The sequence below is a fragment of the Puma concolor genome, chromosome B2, assembly GCF_028749965.1.
Source record: "Puma concolor isolate L17-30 chromosome B2, mPumCon1.1.hap2, whole genome shotgun sequence".
NCBI classification, from domain to species: Eukaryota; Metazoa; Chordata; class Mammalia; order Carnivora; family Felidae; genus Puma; species Puma concolor.
Window position 1 is genome coordinate 127,349,695 of NC_141671.1, and position 23,207 is coordinate 127,372,901.

At 44.8% G+C, this 23,207-nt stretch overlaps 1 protein-coding gene across 2 annotated transcripts; it reads left to right on the top strand.

Moving 5' to 3' along the window:
• The first annotated feature begins 3,224 nt into the window (after positions 1 to 3,224).
• Positions 3,225 to 15,944, top strand: ABRACL (ABRA C-terminal like). 2 transcript variants are annotated; one of them, XM_086707980.1, is made up of 3 exons: positions 3,225 to 3,376; positions 6,871 to 6,937; positions 15,362 to 15,944. In XM_086707980.1, exons 2-3 carry the CDS (start codon positions 6,877 to 6,879, stop codon positions 15,544 to 15,546), a joined length of 246 nt encoding a protein of 81 aa, XP_086564106.1. In that variant the 5' UTR covers positions 3,225 to 3,376; positions 6,871 to 6,876; the 3' UTR covers positions 15,547 to 15,944. The 2 variants fall into 2 exon arrangements, with proteins under 2 accessions (XP_086564106.1, XP_086564107.1); XM_086707981.1 differs by having other exon boundaries at positions 3,230 to 3,300.
• The last annotated feature ends 7,263 nt before the right edge of the window (positions 15,945 to 23,207 follow it).

A 23,207-nucleotide genomic window follows, 5' to 3' on the forward strand; every position in this document is an offset into this window, starting at 1 on the left:
TCAGCACAGAGCCAGACGCGGGACTTGAACTCATGAACCATGAGATGGTGACGTGAGCCGAAGTCGGACCCTTAACCGACTGAGCCACCTAGGAACCCCAGGAACATGTAACTTCTTAAGAAAATTACTAGCACAGGGGCGCCTGGGTGGCGCAGTCGGTTAAGCGTCCGACTTCAGCCAGGTCACGATCTCGAGGTCTGTGAGTTCGAGCCCCGCGTCGGGCTCTGGGCTGATGGCTCAGAGCCTGGAGCCTGTTTCTGATTCTGTGTCTCCCTCTCTCTCTGCCCCTCCCCCGTTCATGCTCGGTCTCTCTCTGTCCCAAAAAAATAAATAAACGTTAAAAAAAAAATTAAAAAAAAAAAAATAAAAATAAAAAAAAAGAAAATTACTAGCACATACGCCATCCTTAATTCTGGAATAGTGCATAGCAACACTGACTAATATAGTAGCCACTAGGTGTATAAGGCTATCAAGCACCTGAAATGTTCTGTAAGTATAAAATACACCTTAGACTTCAAAGACGGTACAAAACAAGGAATGTATAATATCTCATTAATAATTTTTACAGGTGGTAATGATAGTATCTTGGCTATACTGGGTTAGAACATATTATTAAAGTTAATTTCACATTTTTTAATGTGGCTAATAGAAAATTTTAAATTACATGTGTGGCTCACAGTTATATTTCTATTGGACAGTACTGGTCTATATTATGCAATTAAATAAATGGATAAAGATTGTCTTAATATTTCACATGTACATTACCGAAAGTTCTTTTCGACAAAAATCATGCTGCGGGCTACTTTGTACCCTCCCATATTGGCAAACTGTTGCTGGCACATCCCTGATATTTAATAAATACTTCTTGGGGCGCCTGGGTGGCTCGGTGGGTTGAGCGTCCGACTTCAGCTCAGGTCATGCTCTCGCGGTCCGTGAGTTCGAGCCCCGCGTCGGGCTCTGTGCTGACAGCTCAGAGCCTGGAGCCTGTTTCGGATTCTGTGTCTCCCTCTCTCTCTGCCCCTCCCCTGTTCATGCTCTGTCTCTCTCTGTCTCAAAAACAAATAAACGTTAAAAAAAATAATAATAAATACTTCTTAACTGTTTGATAAACCTTAGTTTTTGCTTTTTTAAGTTAAAATTCCACATTGTTTAGCTACATGTTGATATTCCTGAGAGAATAGGAAAAGATGGCAAAATTCTGTATAGAAACTGAAGAGTAGGAATTGGGTAGGAAAAATGTTAATGGCAAACACTTTAATATTTCTTTCATCAAAAATAACGGTCTTGAATTATAGAGTAATAGGAAGTATATGTTATACTTAGTGCAGCCTACGTAGAAACAGTATTTTCAAAGACTGAATCCATTTTTATATTAATAGGGACCTCTACTTGCTTCAATAGTCTTTCTTTTTTTTTTTTTTTTTTGCCCATTGGTAGAGTACTGTGAAACACGAATTACTTAGTCATAACAGAAGGAGCAGGCTACAGATTGATTATTCATCTCACCGGCTGTTATCTGAATGAAGATCCGTGATCACTGCCCCAGGCCAAATAGCCAGGTCCTGCTTGGAGAAGTGTTCGATATGAGATCTTCTTGAATTATGATTTTGCATTACGTAGACTCTGAAAGATACCAAGTGTACCCTCTCAGCTTTCTTTTAGTGAGAAAAAGATAGGCCTCAAAGGATCTGAGAGTCACCTTATACTTCATCTGACATGAGAAACCCAGGCAGAATTAGAATCTTTTGGTGGTAGGGAACAGAGACTCATTCAAAGTCACGCCCCAAGTGCTTGGTATCCACTACGAAAGGGTAACTAGAATACAGTTTGGGAAGTGGAGGGATCCAGCGTAGCCTTGGGGACCTGGATAGTCACACCCCCCTGGGGAGCAGGTGTTTTTGTCGCCCTTATTCCATCACTGGGTCTCACTTCTCTTAGACTTTGCTTCTACCATTTCTGCCCCCACCTTCTGCTTCACCCCAGGGAGTTTCTGCTTACTCAAGTGCTTGGCTTTCTGGAGGCCCATTTTCTCTACCCCAGCCTCAAGTTCTCTCTCAGCTTCAGCCTTTCTATGGGATAGCTCATTCTCCGCTCTCCCCTTTCAATTTCCAAGGGAGAATCCGATTGCTTAGTTAATTATCAGAGTCCCTGTTTGGTGAGGGCTGTTTGTTTGTTCCAGGTCACCTTCTTGGATGATGGCCAGTTTATGGATTGTGTGCTCTTGGGTCACATGGTCACCACTAATCCAATCAGCTTCAGGAGGGGTTGGTAGTTATTAGTGCAACCTTTGCCTTAGGGAAGTTTGGGTCATTTCTCTGAGCAGGGCTTCAGTTTCCTTTTGTTTACTTTTCAAACTTTATTTATTTTGAGAGATAGCCAGCGAGAGAGAGAATCCCAAGTAGGCTCCAGGCTCTGAGCTCAGAGCCGAACTTCGTGGGCTCCATCTAACAAAGTGAGATCATGACCTGGGCAGAAATCAAGAGTCCCACCTTTAACGGACTGGGCCACCTAGGTGTCCTCCTTTTTGAAGGGACTCTCGGTATAGCAAGTATGTCTCTCTCTCCTTTTCTCTCCTCTTTCTTTCTGTCTTGCGTGCTCTCACATGCACGTACACACACACACACACACACACACACACACACACACACTGAGTAAAACAACAGTGACCAAAATAAAGAGAGTATGAATAGATTGAATTGTGCAGTTAAATGTAGGATATTGAATGAAGAGAAGAAAGTTATATTCACTCAGAATCAAGAACTAACATTGTCCAAACAAAATTTCTTTGCAGTAGAACAAATTAGTTTTCAAGAATACTCCCCCCTCCGCCCCCCCCTCCCCCCCCCATCAGTCTATCCTGCTGCCCTGTTCCTGGTTTGCTGGACACCCCCGCTCCTGGCATAGAGAACCAATGTCACGTTCCTCCTAGGAGATCTCAGCAGTCGTCACGTTGTGGGCGCGTTCTTTCTTATGTTAAAAGAGAGAGATCCTGGCAGGAAATCAATGCCCAGGATCCGAGGTGGAGGTTGGGAATCATTGGCACCGAGTGGCGCGGAGGAACGGTGGCACTCTTGGAAGTTCTGAGTCCGTATTCCTAGAAGCCTCGGGCGCCCAGCCACCTGCCGGGAGTCGGCCCCCTTCTCCGGCTCTCCTCTCCCGAGTTTCCTTCTCATAGGCTTGTCCCTGGGAGTGTGGGCGGCCCCTTTCCCGAGCGCTTAAACTCACCTCCCACCCCCCCCTCCTCCACACCAGCCTTTCTCCTCGCCTCAGTCACTTCCTTCCCCAGCCTCTTCCTCCTCGGTGAGTTGAACACATTAGCCAGGTCCCGACCGACTCTGCACCGGCTTTTTCCGAGAAAAGATAAAGAGGCGGAGAGGTGAGTGGGTCTCCCGGGAAGGTGATGGGCAGTCATAAAGGATGGACAGGGTGTCCGGTGGAGGCTAGGCAGACGGGGGATCGGGGGCTGCGGGTGGGGAGCCGGGACCGGGAGGGACCGAGGCGCGTGGAGGTTGTAACTGGAATTGGGCTGAGACCCGGCAGAGGGGGTATCGGGTGGGCGCGCCCCTACGCCCCCAGTTCTGCCGACTTCCGCATCGGCTCACGTGACATCGTGCCGGCCCGGGATGGGGGGGGGTGGGGCGGGGAGAGAAACCGGTAGCCAGGTGAAGGCTTGCTCCGCGGTGCAGCTTGTCCGCTTTGCACTTGCCGGTGGCGCGGGAGCGCGATCTGCAGAGCGGGGCGGGGGAGGGCTGGGGGTGAGGGGACAGGCTCCCCCGAGGACTGCGGTGGCCCCGCGGCCGCGGACTCTGCGGCGCCGGCGGTGGGTGCGGTCCCGTAGGCTCCAAATCGTGGGTGTGGAGGGTGGGGGTGATGCGAGACCCTGGGGGCGCGGGGACCCCCGAGCGGGGTCGACTGCCGTCCCCCGGTTTGGGCGCTGGCTTTCTCGGCTCGCCGGGGCGCACCGGCCACCGGGGGAGCGCGGGGCGCGCGGCGCTGGCGCGGACTCGCGGAGACAAAGGCTTCCGGGACTCGGCCCTTCCCGCGGGGGCTGCCCCGGAGTCCGCGGTGCGGTCGGGGCCCCGACTCCCCCGCTCCCCAGCCCTACCCTGGTGCGGGTGGTGACCGTGTGATGGCCTGCAGGGGACTGGGGCTGGGGACCCCTTCCGGGCCAGCTCCCAAACTTGGAGCAGTGATGACCAAATATGGAGCGTGTGCGCGCCAGCGGGCTGGCAGGAAGGAACCCGAGTCCTCCTTTGACCCCCACCAGCTGCTAGTCTGGGACTGCGAAGGACCGCTGAAAGAAGTGGCCAGCCCCCAGCGTGCCGCTGTACCGCCGGCTGCTGATTCCCAGGCGTCCCCACCCCAGCAGGCTTTATGCCTCGAACGTGAGAAAATCTCCGTGTATTGCCTCTAAACTTAACAAACAAACAAGACAAAAACTGTGAGAAGGTCATTAAATATATTAAGTGTATATTTCAGTATGTGTGCCAACCCTCCGACGTTCCGCTTTCTTTGTGGTGCCCACGCACAATGCCTAATTAGATTCTGACACAGTTAGAGGGCCCGACTAGCATCTGCCACCGCCTTCCCTTGAGCTTGAGCCTCCCACTGAAAATCTCTTTCTTCCCCTTAGACTTGCTCTGCTGATGGCCTCTCCTCATTGTTCTTGGCTTACCCCCAGTCCCAGGCTTCTGTCCTTACAAAATGTCATGGGCTTTCCAATGTGTAACAACAATGAGTATGCTGCCCCCCGCCCCCACTTTGTCCTTGCTAAGAAAATAAATACATAAACACATACATACATAAATAAATAAATAAATAAATAAATAAATAAATAAATCATGCCAAATTATGTATGTAGCAATAGTTCCTAATCCTGTTATTTTCCTACTGGTAGGGGTCTGGGCAGGGAGCCTTTCTTGCTTTGTAAGTGTTCTGCCTTAGTAAGTGCTCAGCATGCAGTATTTCAAACACGACTCACTATTATATTTAGCACACTTTGCATACTAACCAGGAAGAAGAGGAAGAAGAAGAAGAAAAGAAAAAAAAAAAAGCCAGAATGATGTTGTAGAAACAGCATATGATTGTGGGACAACAGCATTGAAGTGAGCCAGTTTCATCATCCGTAAAATGGCGATAAATAATAAATACTTTGCAAAGTTTTCTTAGGATTACATGAATTAACACAGATAAGGAGTTTCGTGTGTAATTAACTATACAAAAAAATGCTGGTTGCTTTCCTTTCTTTAAACGGAACCTGTGTACATCTGCTTAATTTGAGGCAGGTATTCACATTAATAGTGGGATTTCCTCGTTGAGTCTCATTATTTTTTATTTTTTTTTAATTTATTTTTATTTTTTTTTAAATATTTTTTTTTCAACGTTTATTTATTTTTGGGACAGAGAGAGACAGAGCATGAATGGGGGAGGGGCAGAGAGAGAGGGAGACACAGAATCGGAAACAGGCTCCAGGCTCTGAGCCATCAGCCCAGAGCCCGACGCGGGGCTCGAACTCACTGACCGCGAGATCCTGACCTGGCTGAAGTCGGACGTTTAACCGACTGCGCCACCCAGGCGCCCCGAGTCTCAATATTAAAGGAGAGCTAGGTCTGAAGTGTGCTGCTGATTATGGGGGCGAGTAGGAGGGGAGGGTAGTGTTAAAGAGATAAATGTTCCAAGCGGGAGGAAGCCAGAGAGTCAGAACTGGAGAGGATCATGATTCCCTTCGGCATTTGACTCCTTTTCCTGTCCAGTGAGGGCTGATTTCCTCAGTAGCCCTCACAGATCCATACTGCTGCCTCAATGCTACCAATAACAAGGGCAAACTAATTGTTGGTGTTGCTTGTTAGGAAAATGTTCTCTTATATGGCTCCCCGGTCCGCTCTTACACCTATCCATCCTGCCCACACTATCATACACATGCATCAAGGGAGCTTTCATTTTAAAAAACAGGGGCAGGTCTCCTCTAGACTGACTTCATGGGTCAAGGGTCTTTAGTGTACAAGCCTGAAGAAGGCCTAGTGAACCAAGGTAGGTCTCTCCACTCCTGTTGGTCCCGGACTCCTCTCTGAGATGAATGGTCCTCACCACAGGTCTCCATTGCCCTCAGGCGGTAGCGGGCACTGCCCAGGGAAGGATGCGGTACCCTGCGTGTGACCCAGCAGCATCACCGCGCGAATCTAAGAGTATTAAAATTGCCCCGTTATTGATCTGCTTTCCCCACGAGTCCTCAGGCTCGGGGAAGGTGGGGAGTGTGTTCCTTTATCTTGGCACTCCACCTTCTGGCTGAGGACCTGCCTCAAACGCGCTGTGCTTTTCCTCCTTTGCTTCTGGGCTTTTGCACACACTCTTCCCCATTCATAGAGCACCCTTTGTCGACGGTCTTCCCAGTTCATCTCTCTCCACTGACCTCTACAAAGTCCTCTGTGGCTTCCTCCTTTGTCCTCCCCTAATGGTTGGACTCACCACTCAAGGAATGCTATCACATTGCTATTTTCCAACCCACGTCTTTCTCTGTTCCGAACGGTGAGTTCCCTGTGTCACTCGCCTTTGTAATTTTGGTGCAGGGCAGAGCACCATGAGGATGGGCTTAGAGTTAATAGTGGGTGCAAGGAAAATAGCTGCACTGTCCCCATTATCCTGTGTAGAATAGGAAGAGGGTCAGCCCAAAGGGAAAGATATAAAGAGGGGAAATGGAGGTAGTCTGGTGTCGTGTACACCACACGAGTATTTTTAGGAAGAGAGACATGGCAAATTAACAATGACAAATGCAACATGAAAAAAAAAAAAAAGAAATGGCCCTTGGATTTGGCAAGATGTGGTTAATGGGATATAGAAATGGTAATAATATAGACTTACTTTCTTCCTCAGGCAACAATGAATGTGGATCACGAAGTCAACCTCCTAGTGGAGGAAATTCATCGTCTGGGTTCAAAAAGTAAGTATTGGGTGGCTCAAAAGCGCCTGGGTGGCTCAGTTGGTGAAGTGTCCAACTCTTGATCTCAGCTCAGATCATGACCTCACGGTTCGTGAGTTCAAGCCCCGCATCGGGCTCTGCGCTGATGGTGCAGAGCCTGCTTGGGATTTTGTCTTTCCTTCTCTCTGCCTCTCCCCTGCTTGTGCTCACGCTCTCTCTCTCTCTCTCTCCCTCAAAGTAAAAATAAATAAAACTTTAAAAAAATTTAAAAAAGTAAGTATTATAACACAGACACAGTATCCTGAGTTCAACTCAGAGCAAGAAGGACCCAATGAAAGTGTTACCCAGGACGTCAGGACATAGTTATGGAAGCTCCGCCCTCAGCCATGGAGTGATTTCTGAAGACACAGAGCCTTGGGGATATTGTGATTCTTGATGTAAGGAATAGTTGAGTTATTTCATTATCCTTTGAATGCAAAGAAAATTGCTGTGCTTTTTAATCTGGCTGCATTGAAATCTGGTAATTAAATCATGGTCAAATTTTTTTGTGCCACACTATTAAAGTTCATCTGTTTTTGCTTTATCTTGCCACCATCTTATAAACTTCCAAATGACTACGGACTCAGATTGAAATTATATTAAATTGTCTTTATTTTCTCCCAATTCTTGAGTTTTGTACAGTCAAGTATTTTTATGTACATATAACTAAACTTTAGGTAATTAAAAAAAATTTTTTTTAATGTTTATTTTTGACAGAGAGAGAGTGACAGAGCATGAGTGGGGGAGGGGCAGAGAGAGAGGGAGACACAGTGTCTGAAACAGGCTCCAGGCTCTGAGCTGTCAGCACAGAGCCTGACGCGGGGCTTGAACTCACGTACGGCAAGATCATGACCTGAGCTGAAGTCGGATGCTCAACCGACTGAGCCACCCAGGCGCCCCTAGGTAATTTTTTTTAAGTGAGCTTTTCCTTTAGCAGCATGTAAACAGCTACCGTGAAATCAGTGCCATGTAAAATTGGTAGTTTTAGTGTCCTTTTCCAAGTTGTGATGAAAGTAACTATTATGTTTGTAGCTTTAGGTATTTGCACATCTCAGATAAGATATACAAGAGTTTGGGGGAACATTCTGAAAACTGTAAGAGCCATAGACATATTCAGCAACAACTAGGATAACGGAACTCTTAAGTTTTAAAATGACATCACGGGGGCGCCTGGGTGGCGCAGTCGGTTAAGCGTCCGACTTCAGCCAGGTCACGATCTCGCGGTCCGTGAGTTCGAGCCCCGCGTCGGGCTCTGGGCTGATGGCTCAGAGCATGGAGCCTGTTTCCGATTCTGTGTCTCCCTCTCTCTCTGCCCCTCCCCCGTTCATGCTCTGTCTCTCTCTGTCCCAAAAATAAATAAACGTTGAAAAAAAAAAATTAAAAAAAAAAAAAGTTAAAAAAAAAAAATGACATCACGTAAGTGACCAACAGCTTTAAAAAGTACCTCATAGGCCTGTTTCATATTCTCTCTCACTCTCTCTCTGCCCCTCCCTGCTGGCACTCTCAAAAATAAATAAATATGCATTAAAATATTTTTAATAAAAATAAAATAAATAAATAAATGAAAAGTACCTCATAAGAGTTGTTTTGTCATCATAGCTTGACTCTTCTTATAGCTCTGTCTGCTTTCGGATCACAGATCACCTGAAATAAGACATCCTTGGAATCCCATTGAGCCATTAGTATCAAGTGTCCCCGGTAGTAGTTCTCTACTGCTGTGGTAACACTACCACAAACTTAGCGACGTAAAACAACACGTTCCATATCTTAACTGTAATGGAGGTTGGGTGTCCGTCTTAGTCTGTTTAGGCTGTTGTAACAAATTACCACAGACTGGGTGGCTCATAAACAGCAGAAGTTTAATTCTCTCATAGTTCTAGAGGCTGGAAGTCCACCGTCAGGGTGCCAGACCAGTGAGGTGAGAGCCCTTCTCCACTTGTAGATTTGTTGTATCCTCACATGGTGAAAGGGGCTGGGATCTCTTTGCAGCCTCTCTTATAAAGGAAGTGATTCTTATGACTCACGACCCTCATGACTTGAGCACCTCCCAAAGGCCCCACCTACCAATATTATTACCTTTGGGAGTTAGGATTTGCATATGAATTTTGAGAGGACACCAACTTTCAGACCATAACAGATTCTGATAAGGGTCTCCTTGGGCTAAAATCAAGGTGTGGGCAAGAGTGTATTCCTTTCTGGAAGTTCTGGAGCGTCTGTTTCCTAGTCTTTTTCTAGCTTCTAGGATCAACCTGCATTCCTTGGTTCGTGTCCTCCTTTCTCCATCTTCAAAGCCGGCAACAGCTGGTTGTGCCCTCATATTACATCAGTCTGAGCCCCTTGTCTGCTTCTCCCTTCCATTCTTAAGGACACTTGTGATTACATTCGGCTCCCCCAGATAAGTCCAGGATAATCTCCCCATTTCAAGACCCTTCATTTTATCATATCTGCAAATTTTCATTTGCCATATAAGGAAACATACGGTTTCTTGGGATTAGGACATGGAAGTCTTCAGGGAGCAGTGTGGAGTGCTGACATTCAAATTCAGTGTGGTCCTAGAGAAGTAGATTATTGGAAGCTATAGTAATTGGGGCACTTAATAAAGCCTTGAATATCAGGCAAGACTTTGAAGTACAGGGCAGGTCAGTAAAGGAGGAAACGCATGAGCTGAATTTGGGGTGTTTGTGGAGACCACTAGGGAGGTGTGGAGAACGTAACTTACTTGGTTCTCCGATCAAACAAATGCAGCATCTTTCCTAACCCCATTTTTCTCCCACCCAGTTCACTACATCCACTTGATGGAAGTTTCCCGAGTCTTATTTTCCATAGTGATCTACCTACCTTTGTTCCTCATTTCTACCTTTCCAATTTCTCCAGAGTTCTGTGAGGTCATGTTGCTCTTGGGAGTAGTACTATTGTTTAGATTGTTAACAATATTAAAGATGTGTTTCCAAAGATTTGTAGGATTTTCTTCTCTCATAGATCTTTCTCCACGTTAGCCTAGGGTTTATTGGTCAGATTGAATTGCATTTAAAGTTCTAACCTGTACCCTAGAACAGTGTTATTATTCTACTAGGGCAAACTGAACCTGTACTTAAAATTGGCAACTTTCCAAACTAGGAGACCAAAGTGTAATTATCATAATTTCTGTGAGGATGAAACATTTCGAACTTTGCCACTTCCCCGGGCCTCCTTGACTAACTTGTTCCTGGAAATAGATGACTTATTGAGTTGGAAGGCATCTATGGGGATATGTTATGGTTAACTATATAAATTGCATCTGGGATAATTTTGACTAATGTAAATTACGATTTAGATTAATTATTTTTAGACTAATCTAAATGTGATGTACTAGGTGAAGTTGGAAATTGATGGATTTAGTTGTATCTATTTTTTTTTTTTTAAATAAAGTCCTTTAAAGGACACCTGGAGGGTGCCTGGGTGGCTCAGTTAGTTGGTTAAGCAACCAAATTCGGCTCAGGTCATGATCTCATGGCTTGTGAGTTCAAGCCCCGCGTCGGGCTCTGTGCTGACAGCTCAGAGTCTGCAGCATCTTCAGATTCTGTGTCTTTCTCTCTCTCTCTCTGCCCCTCCCCTGTTCACACTTTGTCTCTCTCTGTCTCTCAAAAATAAATAAACATTAAAAAAAATTAAAAAAAGAAAAAGGACACCTGGGTGGCTCAGTCGGTTCAGCATCTGACTTCGGTTCAGGTCATGATCTCATGGTTCATGAGTTTGAGCCCCGCTCTGACCAGGCTCTGTGCTGACAGCTCACAGCCTGGAGCCTGCTTCAGATTCTGTGTCTCCCTCTCCCTCTGCCCCTCCCCAACTTGTGCTCTGTCTCTCGAAAATAAATATTAAAGAAAATAAAAAATAAAAAAATAGAATAAAATAAAGTGTTTTTATTTTTCATCCGGTAGAAAAAAATAAGTGGATAAAGATTATCTGGAGATTTAAATTCTTTCATTCAGCAAATATTTCTTGAGAGCTGCCTTTTGTGCTCAAGTACGGGACATGTGGAAATAAATAAAATTCCATCTCAGCCCCTGTGGGCCTCTGTAAGTAGTGGGAAGACAGGCAGATCAACTGGACGCTTGTATTGGGAAGTGGTTAAGAGCGTGAGCTCTGGAGTCAAGACTCTTCAGGAATGAATCCCAGCTCCCTTACCACTTACTGTGTGACCTTGGGCACATTGCTAAACATTTTTGTGCCTTGGTTTCCTTATTTGGATAATAATACTCTATTTCAATGATTCAAAGACACTTTTCCCCCCATACTATTTTTTTTTAAGTTTATTTATTTATTTATTTATTGAGAAAGAGAAAGAGAGAGAGAGAGCACACACATATGCTCTCAGGGGAGGGACAGAGAAAGAGGGAGACAGAGAGAATCTCAAGCAGGCTCCACACGGTAAGTGCAGAGCCTGACATGGGGCTCGAACTCACTAACCATGAGATCATGACCTGAGCCAAAGTCAAGAGTCGGACACTTAACTGACTGAGCCATCCAGGTGCACCCTCCTCCCCTCACTTAAAAATCTCCAAAAATAAGGATGCATCTTATTATACATGGTGTGCTATGGTTAAATTGGCAGTTTATTTTTAAGAGAGAAAGACAGAGCACGAGCCAGAGAGGGGCAGAAAGAGAAGGAGACACAGAATCCGAAGCAGGCTCCAGGCTCCGCACTGTCAGCACAGAGCCCGATGTGGGGATCAAACTCAAAAACTGTGAGATCATGACCTGAGCCAAAGTCGGATGGACGCTCAACCTACTGAGCCACCCAGGCGCCCTTGGCAGTTTAATTAGAACATAAAATAATGGTGTTTCTTGCAACCAATTGTGCCTTACCTTTCATAAAATGAGGATGAAGTGAGTTTTAATTGCTGAGTTAAAATGCACTGAACATTTAAGTGAGTTAAAATGCACTGAATAGTTCTAGGAACATAGCAAGTACTCAATACACATTAGCTGTTACTATAATTGATGGTGAGTGCTTTGATACATACTTAATTTTATAAGAAGAGTTATTAACTCAACTGAGGGAATCACAGAGGACTTCTCAGAAAAGGTGACGTTGGAGCCCATTCTGAAAGAAAAAGAATTTAGCTAGAGGAAAGGGTCTGGGATGCTGGGCAGATGGCTCAACATGGGCAAAACTGCTAGGGCACAATCTCTCATGTCGCCCTGGGTAACAGCAAGTCGTTGATTTTGACTGGATCAAAAGGTGCAGAGAACGATATGGCAGAAGACGAGGGGAGAGGGAGTGCAAGGGCCAGAGAGTGAAGGGTCTTACCTGCCATGCCACGGGCATCACTATTTGAAGGTGGTAGGGAGCCATTGGGAGGTTAAAGTAGAAGAGTATCATCAACAAGGGGTACCTGGCTGGCTTAGTCAGTGGAGCCTGTGACTCTCGATCTTGGGGTCATGAGTTTGAGCCCCATATCGAGGGTAGGGTTTACTTAAAAAAAAAAATCAATCGGATTGGCATCTTAAAGGTTTCTTTCACCTTTTTTATTCTGTGCCAATGTGGAGGACGTACTGGGGACAGACATGGAGAAAGGGAGGCTGGTGAGGAGTCTTGCAGTTAGTTATCCACAGGAGACAACTCCAGGCTGAACCAAGAAATTAATTGTCAATGGAGAGGAGACGAGAGCAACAGAAGATACGAAGGAAATGGAATCACTTGTGAGATTGAAGAGTGAGTGGGCAGAGCTCCAAGATTACACCCAGGTTTCTGCCTTTGGTGCCTTTCAAAAATTTAACCTGAATTGAGAATTTACCATATGTTGCGCTCTCCATAAAAGCCTTTATGTCCAGGGGTGCCTGGGTGGCTCAGTCAGTTAAGCGTCTGACTTCAGCTCAGGTCACGAGCTCACAGTTCGTGAGTTCGAGCCCTGCGTCGGGTTCTGCGCTGACAGCCTGGAGCCTTCTTCTGGTTCCGTGTCTGCCTCTTTCTCTGTCCTTCCCCCATTCACACTTTCTCTCTCAAAAATAACTAAACATTTAAAAAAGAAAAAGAAACAAAGCCTTTATGCCTAATCTATCTTTTCATCTTTGCAACAATCCGTGAGGGGTACTTTGACCTTCATTGTATAGATGAGGTAAGTGCGGCTCAGAGCTTGGAGGCCCTATTCAAGGTTACCCAGCAGCTCCTGTTATTTCTGTGACCAGTAAAAGGTTCTTATCGCGAACAAAGGGTCCTGCCGCTGGAAGTTGAAAAGTCAAAGTTTAATTTTTTTTTTTAATGTTTTATTTATTCTTGAGAGAGAGAGGGCGAGAGAGACAGAGGATGAGTGAGGGAGGGGCAGAGAGAGAGCGGGACACGGAATCCGAAGCAGGCTCCAGGCTCTGAGCTGTCAGCACAGAGCCCGATACGGGGCTCGAACCCACAAGCAGTGAGGTCATGACCTGAGCCGAAGTCGGACGCTCAACCGACTGAGCCACCCAGGCACCCCATTTGCACTCCTTTTAAAGGTCAGGGCCAGCGCTGCCTCCTCCATAAAGTCTTCCCCTCCCGTTCTAGCCCAGAGTCATGTTGCCTTTCTCCAAACTGCAGGGGGTTAGTCTTGGCTCCTTACTGGACATCCAATCACATACTGCTTTGCACTGTCGCTTTACTTACTATGTGTATATTTCTTATTTCCTTGTGGGAACTAAAGCCATTTCTTCGAAAGCTAGAAAGTGGCTCCACACTTCCGTCTACTTGCCTCCAGTGCCCAGCACTGATTGATTCTTAACCAAAGATCCACCTTTTGTTTACCTTATTTTCTTAAAAAAGTCTTAATTTTTTAAAGCAGTTTTAGACTACAATAAAACTGAGAGGAAGGTACAGAGATTTCCTGTATACCTGTTATCCCCACACATGTATAGCTCCCCCATTATCAGCATCCCCCACCAGAATTGTGCATTTGTTACAGTTGATCATCTACATTAGCACATTAACACATCATCAACCACAGTCCGTAATTTATGATTCACTCTTGGTGGTGTACATTCTGTGGGTTTGGATAAATGTATAATGACACGTATCCATCAGTATAGTATTTTACGGAATGTATTCACTGCTCTCGAAATCCTCTGTGCGCTGCCTGTTTGTGTCCCCCGCCCAACTCCTGAAGCCCACTGATCTTTGTATTTAATTTTATCTTTTTCTTTTGTTTTGCCTTTTCCAGAATGTCCTGTAGTTGGAATCATACAGCATGTAGCCTTTTCAGATTGCCTTCTCTTAATAATACTATATTTTATTTTGAGATAGAGAGCAGAGCAAGCATGGGTTGGGGAGGGGCAGTGGATGAGAGAGAGAGAGAGAGAGAGAGAGGGAGGGAGAGAGAGAGAGAGAGAGACAGAGAGAGACAGAGACAGAGACAGAGAGAATATTAAGCAAACTCCATGCCCAGCTGGGACCCCATGGGTCCTCATGGGACCTCATGACCTGAGCTGAAATTAAGGGTCAGATGCTTAACCGACTGAGCCACCCAGGTGCCCTGGTGCCTGGGATTTCTTCATTTTTTTTTTTTTTTAATGTTTACTTTTGAGAGAGACAGACAGACAGATGGACAGAGAGAGAGAGACAGAGGACGAGCAGGGGTGGGGCGGAGAGAGAGGGGGACACAGAATCCGAAGCAGGCTCCAGGCTCTGAGCTGTCAGCACAGAGCCCGACGTGGGGCTCAAAGTCACAAACTGTGGGATCATGACCTGAGACGAAGTCGGATGCCCAACCGACTGAGCCACCAGGCTTCCCAAGGGATTTCTTCATTTTTAAGGTCACCAGTTCCTTCCTAGGAGTACTGAGTGTGTTTAGAGCACACTTCAGAGAAACACCACTCCTGACCTAAAGGTTCTCCAATATTTGTTATTTTTATTGATTCAGCAACGCCACAATTAAAAAATCAAAATATAGAGGGAATGGGTCCACAGTAGTAACACTGTGACACATTGACTTTTTGTAAATGGGTCTTGGTTGTCCAGATGACACGAAGGCTAGGAGGTGTGTAACACAGTGTACTTATTCCGCCACTTTTTGGATCTGGCAAGAGATTACGTCTGATCTGAGCGTGAACTGTTAAATTGTAATCTTGGCGAATACAGTTAGATGTTTTTTTTGTTTTTTTTTTAATGTTTTTATTTATTTTTGAGACAGAGACAGAGCATGAGCAGGGGAGGGGCAGAGAGATGGGGAGACACAGAATCTGAAGCAGGCTCCAGGCTCTGAGCTGTCAGCACAGAGCCCGACGCGGGGCTCGAACTCACGGAGTGTGAGATCGTGACCTGAGCCAAAGTCGGACGCTCAACCGACTGAGCCACCCAAGGCGTCCCAGATGTTTTTTTTTAAAGATTAGGTAAATCTGCCATTTATGGGGGCAAGAAATAGACTTTGCATTGACTAACACTGTATTCTCTCAAATTAGATGCTGATGGGAAGTTAAGCGTGAAATTTGGGGTCCTCTTCCAAGACGACAAATGTGCCAATCTCTTTGAAGCATTGGTCGGAACTCTCAAGGCTGCCAAGCGAAGGAAGGTTGTTACGTACCCAGGAGAGCTACTCTTGCAAGGTGTTCATGATGATGTAGACATCGTATTGCTGCAAGATTAATGTGGTTTGCATATCTTTGTTTATTGTTATTTTTTGTTTCTGGTAAACTGGAATATTAGGTCAAAGGACACACGTGAGCATACTTGATGTATTTTTTATAGAACTTTGAAAACAAAAGGAGACTCTTATTTTAAAAGTCTGCCCTTTTTTATACCTTGAGAAGAATTTACGTATTACACTGTAGAATAAACAAGACCTATCCTTTTTCTCAGGAATCTGGTTGGAAAATGGGGGCTCTGAGGCTTTTCTGGTGGGGGTGCAAGGTGTTTCATAAATCATTCTTAGATAATTTCTACAGATATTTGACATTCCATAAAAGCAAGAGGCAGAACTGAAGATCAGCTCCCACAAGGAATAGTGTACTGTTTATGTAATAAAAACATATAATGATGTTAAAATTGTCATATTGCCTTATTTTGTCGTTTAAGATTTATGTGCCTCTCAAAATCAAGTTTTGGCATCAAGACTAGATAACTGCAACAGAAGTTATCATAATTGGAAGAAAAAGTTTCTCGAAACTACAGAATTTTACAAGTAGGGGTGCGTGGGGCGCCTGGGTGGCTCAGTCATTTAAGCGTCCGACTTTGGCTTAGGTCATGATCTCACAGTTCATTGGGCTCTGTGCTGACAGCTCAGAGCCTGGAGCCTGCTTCAGATTCTGTGTCTCCCTCTCTCTCTGTCCTTCCCCTGCTTATGTTCTCTCTCTCTCTCTCTCTCTCTCTCTCAAAAATAAATAAATAAACATTAAAAAAGAAAAGTAGGGATGTGTTATGATTGAGCCCTATAAAAAATATTGACTTTGATGTCTATTATGTGCTTACCACTGAGGGGCTGTGCCAAAAGAAATGTAACCTAAAACTTCACTTCCTAATTGGATGAGTTAGATTCACCTGACACAATGTAGAAATGTCTATATTTGTGTATTATAGCCTATGGTACAGAATCGAAAACGATACAGAATCTCAAGGAGGGCAAATCCATGAAAACCATGATGGTTGGGAAAGGTATCCTAGAAGACTGAGAGAATTCGCATGATTGGAGCTGATTATCCAGCAGGGAAGAAGCTGGGAGGGGCGACCCTGATGTCTCAGGTGAGGTAAGACAGGGACACGAATAAGCAAGGCTCGCTCTTGTGACAGGTCGGATGTCAGGTCGACTGGAATGCTAGGGAGAGAGGTGATTCAGACTGGATACACAAGGTCGAATCTGGGAAGCCAGAGAGAGGAGTCTGAACACAAACTGGAGCAGAGAAATTGCATGATGAAAGCGATGTTGGGGCACCTGGGTGGCTCAGTCGGTTAAGCGTCTGACTTCAGCTCAGGTCATGACCTTGCGGTTCGTGAGTTTGAGCCCCTCGTCGGGCTCTGTGCTGACAGCTCAGAGCCTGCTTTGGATTCTGTGTCTCCTTTCTCTGCCCCTCCCCTGCTCACGCTCTGTCCCTCTCTCTCAAAAATAAATAAACTTAAAACAAATTAAAAAAAAAAAAAGAAAGAAAGTGATGTTTTGTGAAGGTAGCCGTGGCGCTGGTAACTAGGGAGGGTTGTAGACAGCAAAGCTGCAACCAGAGAAGCCAGCTAAAACACTGCTCAGGAATCCATGGGGACAGTGATAATGGAAAAGCAGAGGGAGGAGGGACTGACTCCAAGCACATTTTTAAAGTTGAAACTCATCAATACCCTTTCAATTACGACAAGATCCCGATTCAAACTAGATTAAACAACAGCAGTATTCACTGGCACTTCGTAGTCCTCGCTAACATTTACAGAGCATTTGCTATGCTGATCCTCATACAACTCTGTGAGTAGGTATGTGTTACCTCCCATTTTTAAAGTTTTTTTTTTTTTTTCAACGTTTATTTATTTTTGGGACAGAGAGAGACAGAGCATGAACGGGAGAGGGGCAGAGAGAGAGGGAGACTCAGAATCGGAAACAGGCTCCAGGCTCTGAGCCATCAGCCCAGAGCCTGACGCGGGGCTCGAACTCACGGACCGCGAGATCATGACCTGGCTGAAGTCGGACGCTTAACCGACTGCGCCACCCAGGCGCCCCTACCTCCCATTTTTATAGATGACGCAAGAGATGCACAGAGAAGTTAAACAGCTTGTCCAAGTGCACCGAGCCAGAAATGGGCAAGTCAGAATCATCTGGCGCAAGTCCGGGGATGGGATGGACTTAAGGAGCGACTGGCTGCAGGGGGTCAAACAGCGTCAAAACTCTCTGGCTTTCCATATTGGTACTGATGCCTCTTTGCTTCAATCTCATTCTCTTTCTACTTTAAACAGCCTTCCTGCGTGTAGCCCTGACTGCCTGCTGGTAGTTGCCAATTCACATACTCCTAGATTAGCAACCCTAGTGGAAGGAGAATCTGTTTTACCTAATTATGAACTCTAGGAGAGGAACCCTGGCCCCACCTGCAGCACGAGCCTACCCCTTTGACCGGTAACAAAGGAATGCCAGAGGAATCAGGTACGGTGAATTGACAGGCCTAGGTCACATGCTTGTTTCCAAGGGAGGATAAGGTAGGTATTGTGCTTTACAGCCTCACCTCAAAGAGCAGAGGGGTAGTTCCCCACCTCCCCCCCAAAAATTGGATACTGGGTATATGGGAACAGCATAAGTTTCCTATGTAAGAGTCCTTTTGGAGGATGAATCCTTAGAACAGTGTGGCAGAAAATAAAAGATAAAGGAGAGGACATGGTTGAAAGCCACACCAGATGTGGGGTCAGTGACTGAGAATAACTTATTTAACAGAGATAGAATTAGATGGAGCAGGAGGGCGGTTTTCGAGTTTCATTTGGGCCTGGCGAACTTGAGGTGCTTAGAGTGGAAAAGTGTAGAGAGCAGGTGAGGATTTGGTTCTGGAACCAGGTGAACGTTCAAGAATATAGACAGGCTTGAGAATTAAGGTTCAAGACTGATTTCATCTCAATTTTGATGTGGGCAGATAACCATAATTCTGCCTTTATTATTATCATTAAGTTGACATTTTTATTATCGGGCACTTAGAAAACACAAAAGACCCACGGTGCCTGGGTGGCCCAGTCTGTTAAGCATCTGACTTCTTGATTTCGGCTCAGGTCATGATCTCACTCACGGTTCATGAGTTTGAGCCCCATGTAACAGCACTGAGCCTGCTAGGATTCTCCCTCTCCTTCTTTCTCTGCCCCTCCCCACCCTCAAAGTAAGTAAATAAACATTAAAAAAACACACAAAAGCATATAAGCTATAGGCTAAGAAATTGAAGCAACCCTTGGAGGAAAGCAGTCTGGGAAACTCCTATATGAAGTGCTTTTTGGAGAGGAGGTTGACCTCATGTAATCAGACTTCCTTAAAAAATCTGCAAAAGTAAGTTGAAATAGTTACTCAATCTGTCACTTTGTTTAGTGTCTTCGTGGTCACTATTAAGCGACGTTTTAAAATTTCAAGCCCTAATGATTTAGAATTTGGTAAGTTTCCCAGAAAAGACATATCCACATGATTGTTTATTTTGAGAAAACTGACAACATAACATTCTTATCTACTACTGGCATTTGTGATATAGTTTTACATAGTTTCCTTCAGATTCGAGAGAGTCAATTCCTTTGTAATGACTTCATTTTTGGATAGTTCTTATTTGGATCATGGTCTTAAACATTCAAAATCATAAATTTGTGTTCTTTTGAGCCAGATTTACAGTGAAAATCCTCTTTCTCGACCATAAATTACATTCCAGGTAATCATCTCAGTAATGAGTGCCATTGGCTATAGGTGGGTGGGAGTTAGAAATTATGAACAGTTGTACACAAACAATTCCTCATCCAAAAAAAAAAAAAAATGTATAGTGTCTACTTTTCCCAAGTCACTGTGCTAGGCATTAGGGGATATTAAAGCAAGGCAAAATAAGAATAAACAAAATTTGATTCCAGTCTTCAAAGAGAAACAAACGATTTGTACAATGTATATTAAATATAGTGGAAGCTTTGGGTAGGTGATCTAGGAGACAGATAACACAAATGATGAATTGTTCCCAGGGGAAACTGGGATGAAGTGAAATTTGTCTTAAAGCAGCAGAACGATCGAGAAGCACTTTTCTGATGCAATGGTTTCAAATGAAGAGAAAGGCAAGTGGCTTAAGGTAAGGAAGGAAAGGGATACTGTGAGCTGAGGCTGGAAAAAAGGTTGGGGCATGATTTTGAACTCTTTAGAAGAAACAGTTCTAAGAGTAGGTATTAATAATGGTGAATTATAAAGAACTGTTAAAGAAAACTTCTATAAAATAATGTGGCAAGTGCTACTGATTATGAAGTGACTTTAAGTTGTAAGTTCCACAATAGTGCTATTTTGTATATTGTGATTATATAAGGCAATCTATAATTGTAGCTTATCATCTTTATAGAGAATGACCTTTAATTGAAAATTTGACTACATTGACCACTTTTGCTCACTCAAATTCCCTTAAGAAATCCAAGCACCCCCTGTGTCTTGGAGACATGGCTTAAAAATAAGTTACAGAACTATTGACTTGAGGAATTTGTCGTAATTGAACACAACATCCCAGATTTCCCAGGTGTCTGGGCTACTTCCTATGGTTCCAGACAAGGAGAGAAAGAGCTATGGACTGACAGACAAAATACAAACATGTGTGATGTCAAGGGAATAAGCCTGCTTTTCTGTGTGGCATGTGGTACTGGACTTATTAATTTATAGCCTCATACATCTAGAAAAAGTCAAGAGAGAGGCATGCACCTTTAACTTATTTATCGTCAAATAGTCTTGGAGTTTCCTCTTTCTTAACAAAAGATGTAAATAACTTCGAAGAAAACTCACTCCTCAAAAGCCTTTTAAGATGAGAAATCAAAAATGACCATATTTTTCTAGAAGACAATTCCATATGACAACCCCTTTCTTGTGGTTTTTGTTTATCTCTACAGACTCAACAAAAGGTTTCTTTCTTTCTTTCTTTCTTTCTTTCTTTCTTTCTTTCTTTCTTTCTTTCTTTCTGAGAGAGAGCAGGCGAGCAGGGGAGGGGCAGAGAGAGGGGGAGACAGAAGATCTGAAGCAGGCTCTACGCTAACAGCAGAGAGCCAGATGAGGGACTCAAACTCACAAACTGTAAGATCATGACCCGAGCTGAAGTCAGACGAGTAACTGAGCCACCAAATCACCCCTCAGCAAAAGGTTTCTTTAATTTTTTTTGTTTGTTTTTATAGTTCTCCTTTTACGTTTCAGTGAGAATTAGTGAGAATTTAGTGTTTTAGTGAGACATTTTTGGTTAGAAGGAATGGGGACAAACTTTTTTTTGTCCCCCATTTTTTGTCCCATTAAACAGGGATTAACTATCAGGATGTATACAAGGCAACAATTAGGACGATAAAGTTACTCACCGAAATCCGAAGACAGTGCAATGTGCCCACAGGCAGGGGCTTCTGGAGACGAGGGACTCCTAATCAGACAGCGTCAGAAGAGCTTCTGTAGTTTTTCAACATCTTGGTGCTCCAGAGATTGTGAGTCAGTAGATCTGGAGGGGCTTCGGCGTTTCCAGGAGGGAAATATCCCAGCATGTCCCAGACTGATTCGGATGGGCAGCTCTAGGGAAGAACCCCTCCTCGGTGCATTCCAGCATCGCTGTTAATACCGCTCAGCTGTGTTCGTGGAGCCACTTTCCAGTTGCTTCTCCTCCCGCTTCCAATTAGCTTCCTCATCCTCTGTCTTTTCTGTAATTCATAGCTTCTACGTAAGTTTTCCTTTGCTCCCTCATGGCTTGGATTTATTAGTGTCAGTTCTTGCTGCTAGCTGTCCCATGCGCTGTATGTCTGTAGGTGTAAATTAAATGCTTAATAGGACGGGGGCGCCTGGGTGGCGCAGTCGGTTAAGCGTCCGACTTCAGCCAGGTCACGATCTCGCGGTCCGGGAGTTCGAGCCCCGCATCAGGCTCTGGGCTGATGGCTCAGAGCCTGGAGCCTGTTTCACATTCTGTGTCTCCCTCTCTCTCTGCCCCTCCCCCGTTCATGCTCTGTCTCTCTCTGTCCCAAAAATAAATAAACGTTGAAAAAAAAATTAAAAAAAAAAATGCTTAATAGGACGACGCTGACTTGCTCGGTTTGCCCTTAGATGTCAGAACGGCTTGTGCCAGGCCACCCACTAGGTCAATGGCAAACTTAAAAAACTACTTGGTCAGCCTAACTTCCCCGGGCCAATCAGGTTTGACTAGGAGGATAGGTGGGCGGGGCATAGAACTCAGTGCTGCTGTTTGTAACAAGGTCTGTGAGTTGAGCTGCCTGAGATGTGCCTGCGGATCTGGCAGGTAATGTGATCGCATTCTAAGGATTTCCTCAGGTTCTCTATGATTTATGATAGACTGTAAAGACATTAACCTTCAATTTGGAGGATATGCCACCCCCCCCCCCCCTTAAACATAAAAAATGAAAAATATTTCCTTGGGGCTCCTGGGTGGCTCAGTCAGTTAAGCAACCGACTTCTGCTCAGGTTGTGATCTCAAGGGTTGTGAGTTTGAGCCCCGCATTGGTCTCTGTGCTGAGAGTGCAGAGTCCGCTTCGTGTTCTCTCTCTACCTCTCCCTGCCCCTCCCCTGCTCTCTCTCTCTCTCTCAAAAATAAATGAATAAACTTAAAAAAAAAATTCCTCGACATATTAGATGTACTTTTAGAGTCCATGATTAAGAAATATATAACACAAAACATACAAAATACAGAAAGCTACTATGACTTCAACAAAAGTTTTAAGAGTTTGTATGTTTTTTTAATGTTTATTTAATTTTGAGAGAGAGAGAGAGAGAGAGAGAACATGAGTGTGGGAGGGGCAGAGAGGGAGATACAGAATCCTAAGCAGGCTCCATGCTCTGAGCTGTCAGCACAGAGCCCCCCCGCAGGGCTTGAACCCATGAACTTCGAGATCATGACCTAAGCCGAAATCAGTCGCTTAACCAACTGAACCACCCAGGCGCCCCTGTTTTGTTTTTGTTTTTGTTTTTTAATATATGTTTATTTTTGAGAAAGAGAGCACAAGAGGGGGAGGACAGAGAGAGGGAAACAGAAGATCCTTGAAGTGAGCTCTGTGTTGACCGCAGGGAGCCCGATGTAGGAATCGGGCTCATGAACTCAAGACCATGGCCTGAGCTGATGTCAGTCGCCTAACCGACTGAGCCACCCAGGGATCCCAAGAGTTTGTATATTATTAATCGTGACAGTAATACTTGCTCTTTAAAGACAATAGTACATTTATTATGTATACAAGGCATATCATTTATCTACAGAAAATGCCTGGTGCCCGTATAATTTCTTGGGCTCCTTGAACTAACTCTGTGGCGTCTTAGGAGTGCTCAGCCCACAGGTTAGAAATGACTTCGTGGCACAATAAGCTCACATCCTGTAGCAGGAAAGCCTGCGTTTGAACCCCGAGGTTTACTACTCACTAGCTTCCTTTCTCGGAATCAGTGGTGGTTCTACATTTCCTCTCCTTGAATCTGGGCAGGCTCGTGACGACTTCAGCAAGTAGAATGCGGTGAAAGTAATGCTAGTGATTTTTGAGGAAGTAATGCTAGGTCCCAAATGGCCAAAGAGCAACTACCTGACACTTGTAACGCAATGTTCAGAGGGAAAGCAGGGCTTTAGCGATGCTTGATCAAACAAATCAGTGATACCCCTAAGATCCTGTTTTGTTTCT

What these genes read in the sequence shown, in the direction of transcription:
- ABRACL (XM_086707980.1), top strand. Translation starts at nt 6,877, where the DNA reads ATGAATGTGGATCACGAAGTCAACCTCCTAGTGGAGGAAATTCATCGT. An exon ending in TCATCGTCTGGGTTCAAAAA is followed by an intron (nt 6,938 to 15,361) that starts GTAAGTATTGGG and finishes CTCTCAAATTAG; the next exon opens with ATGCTGATGGGAAGTTAAGC.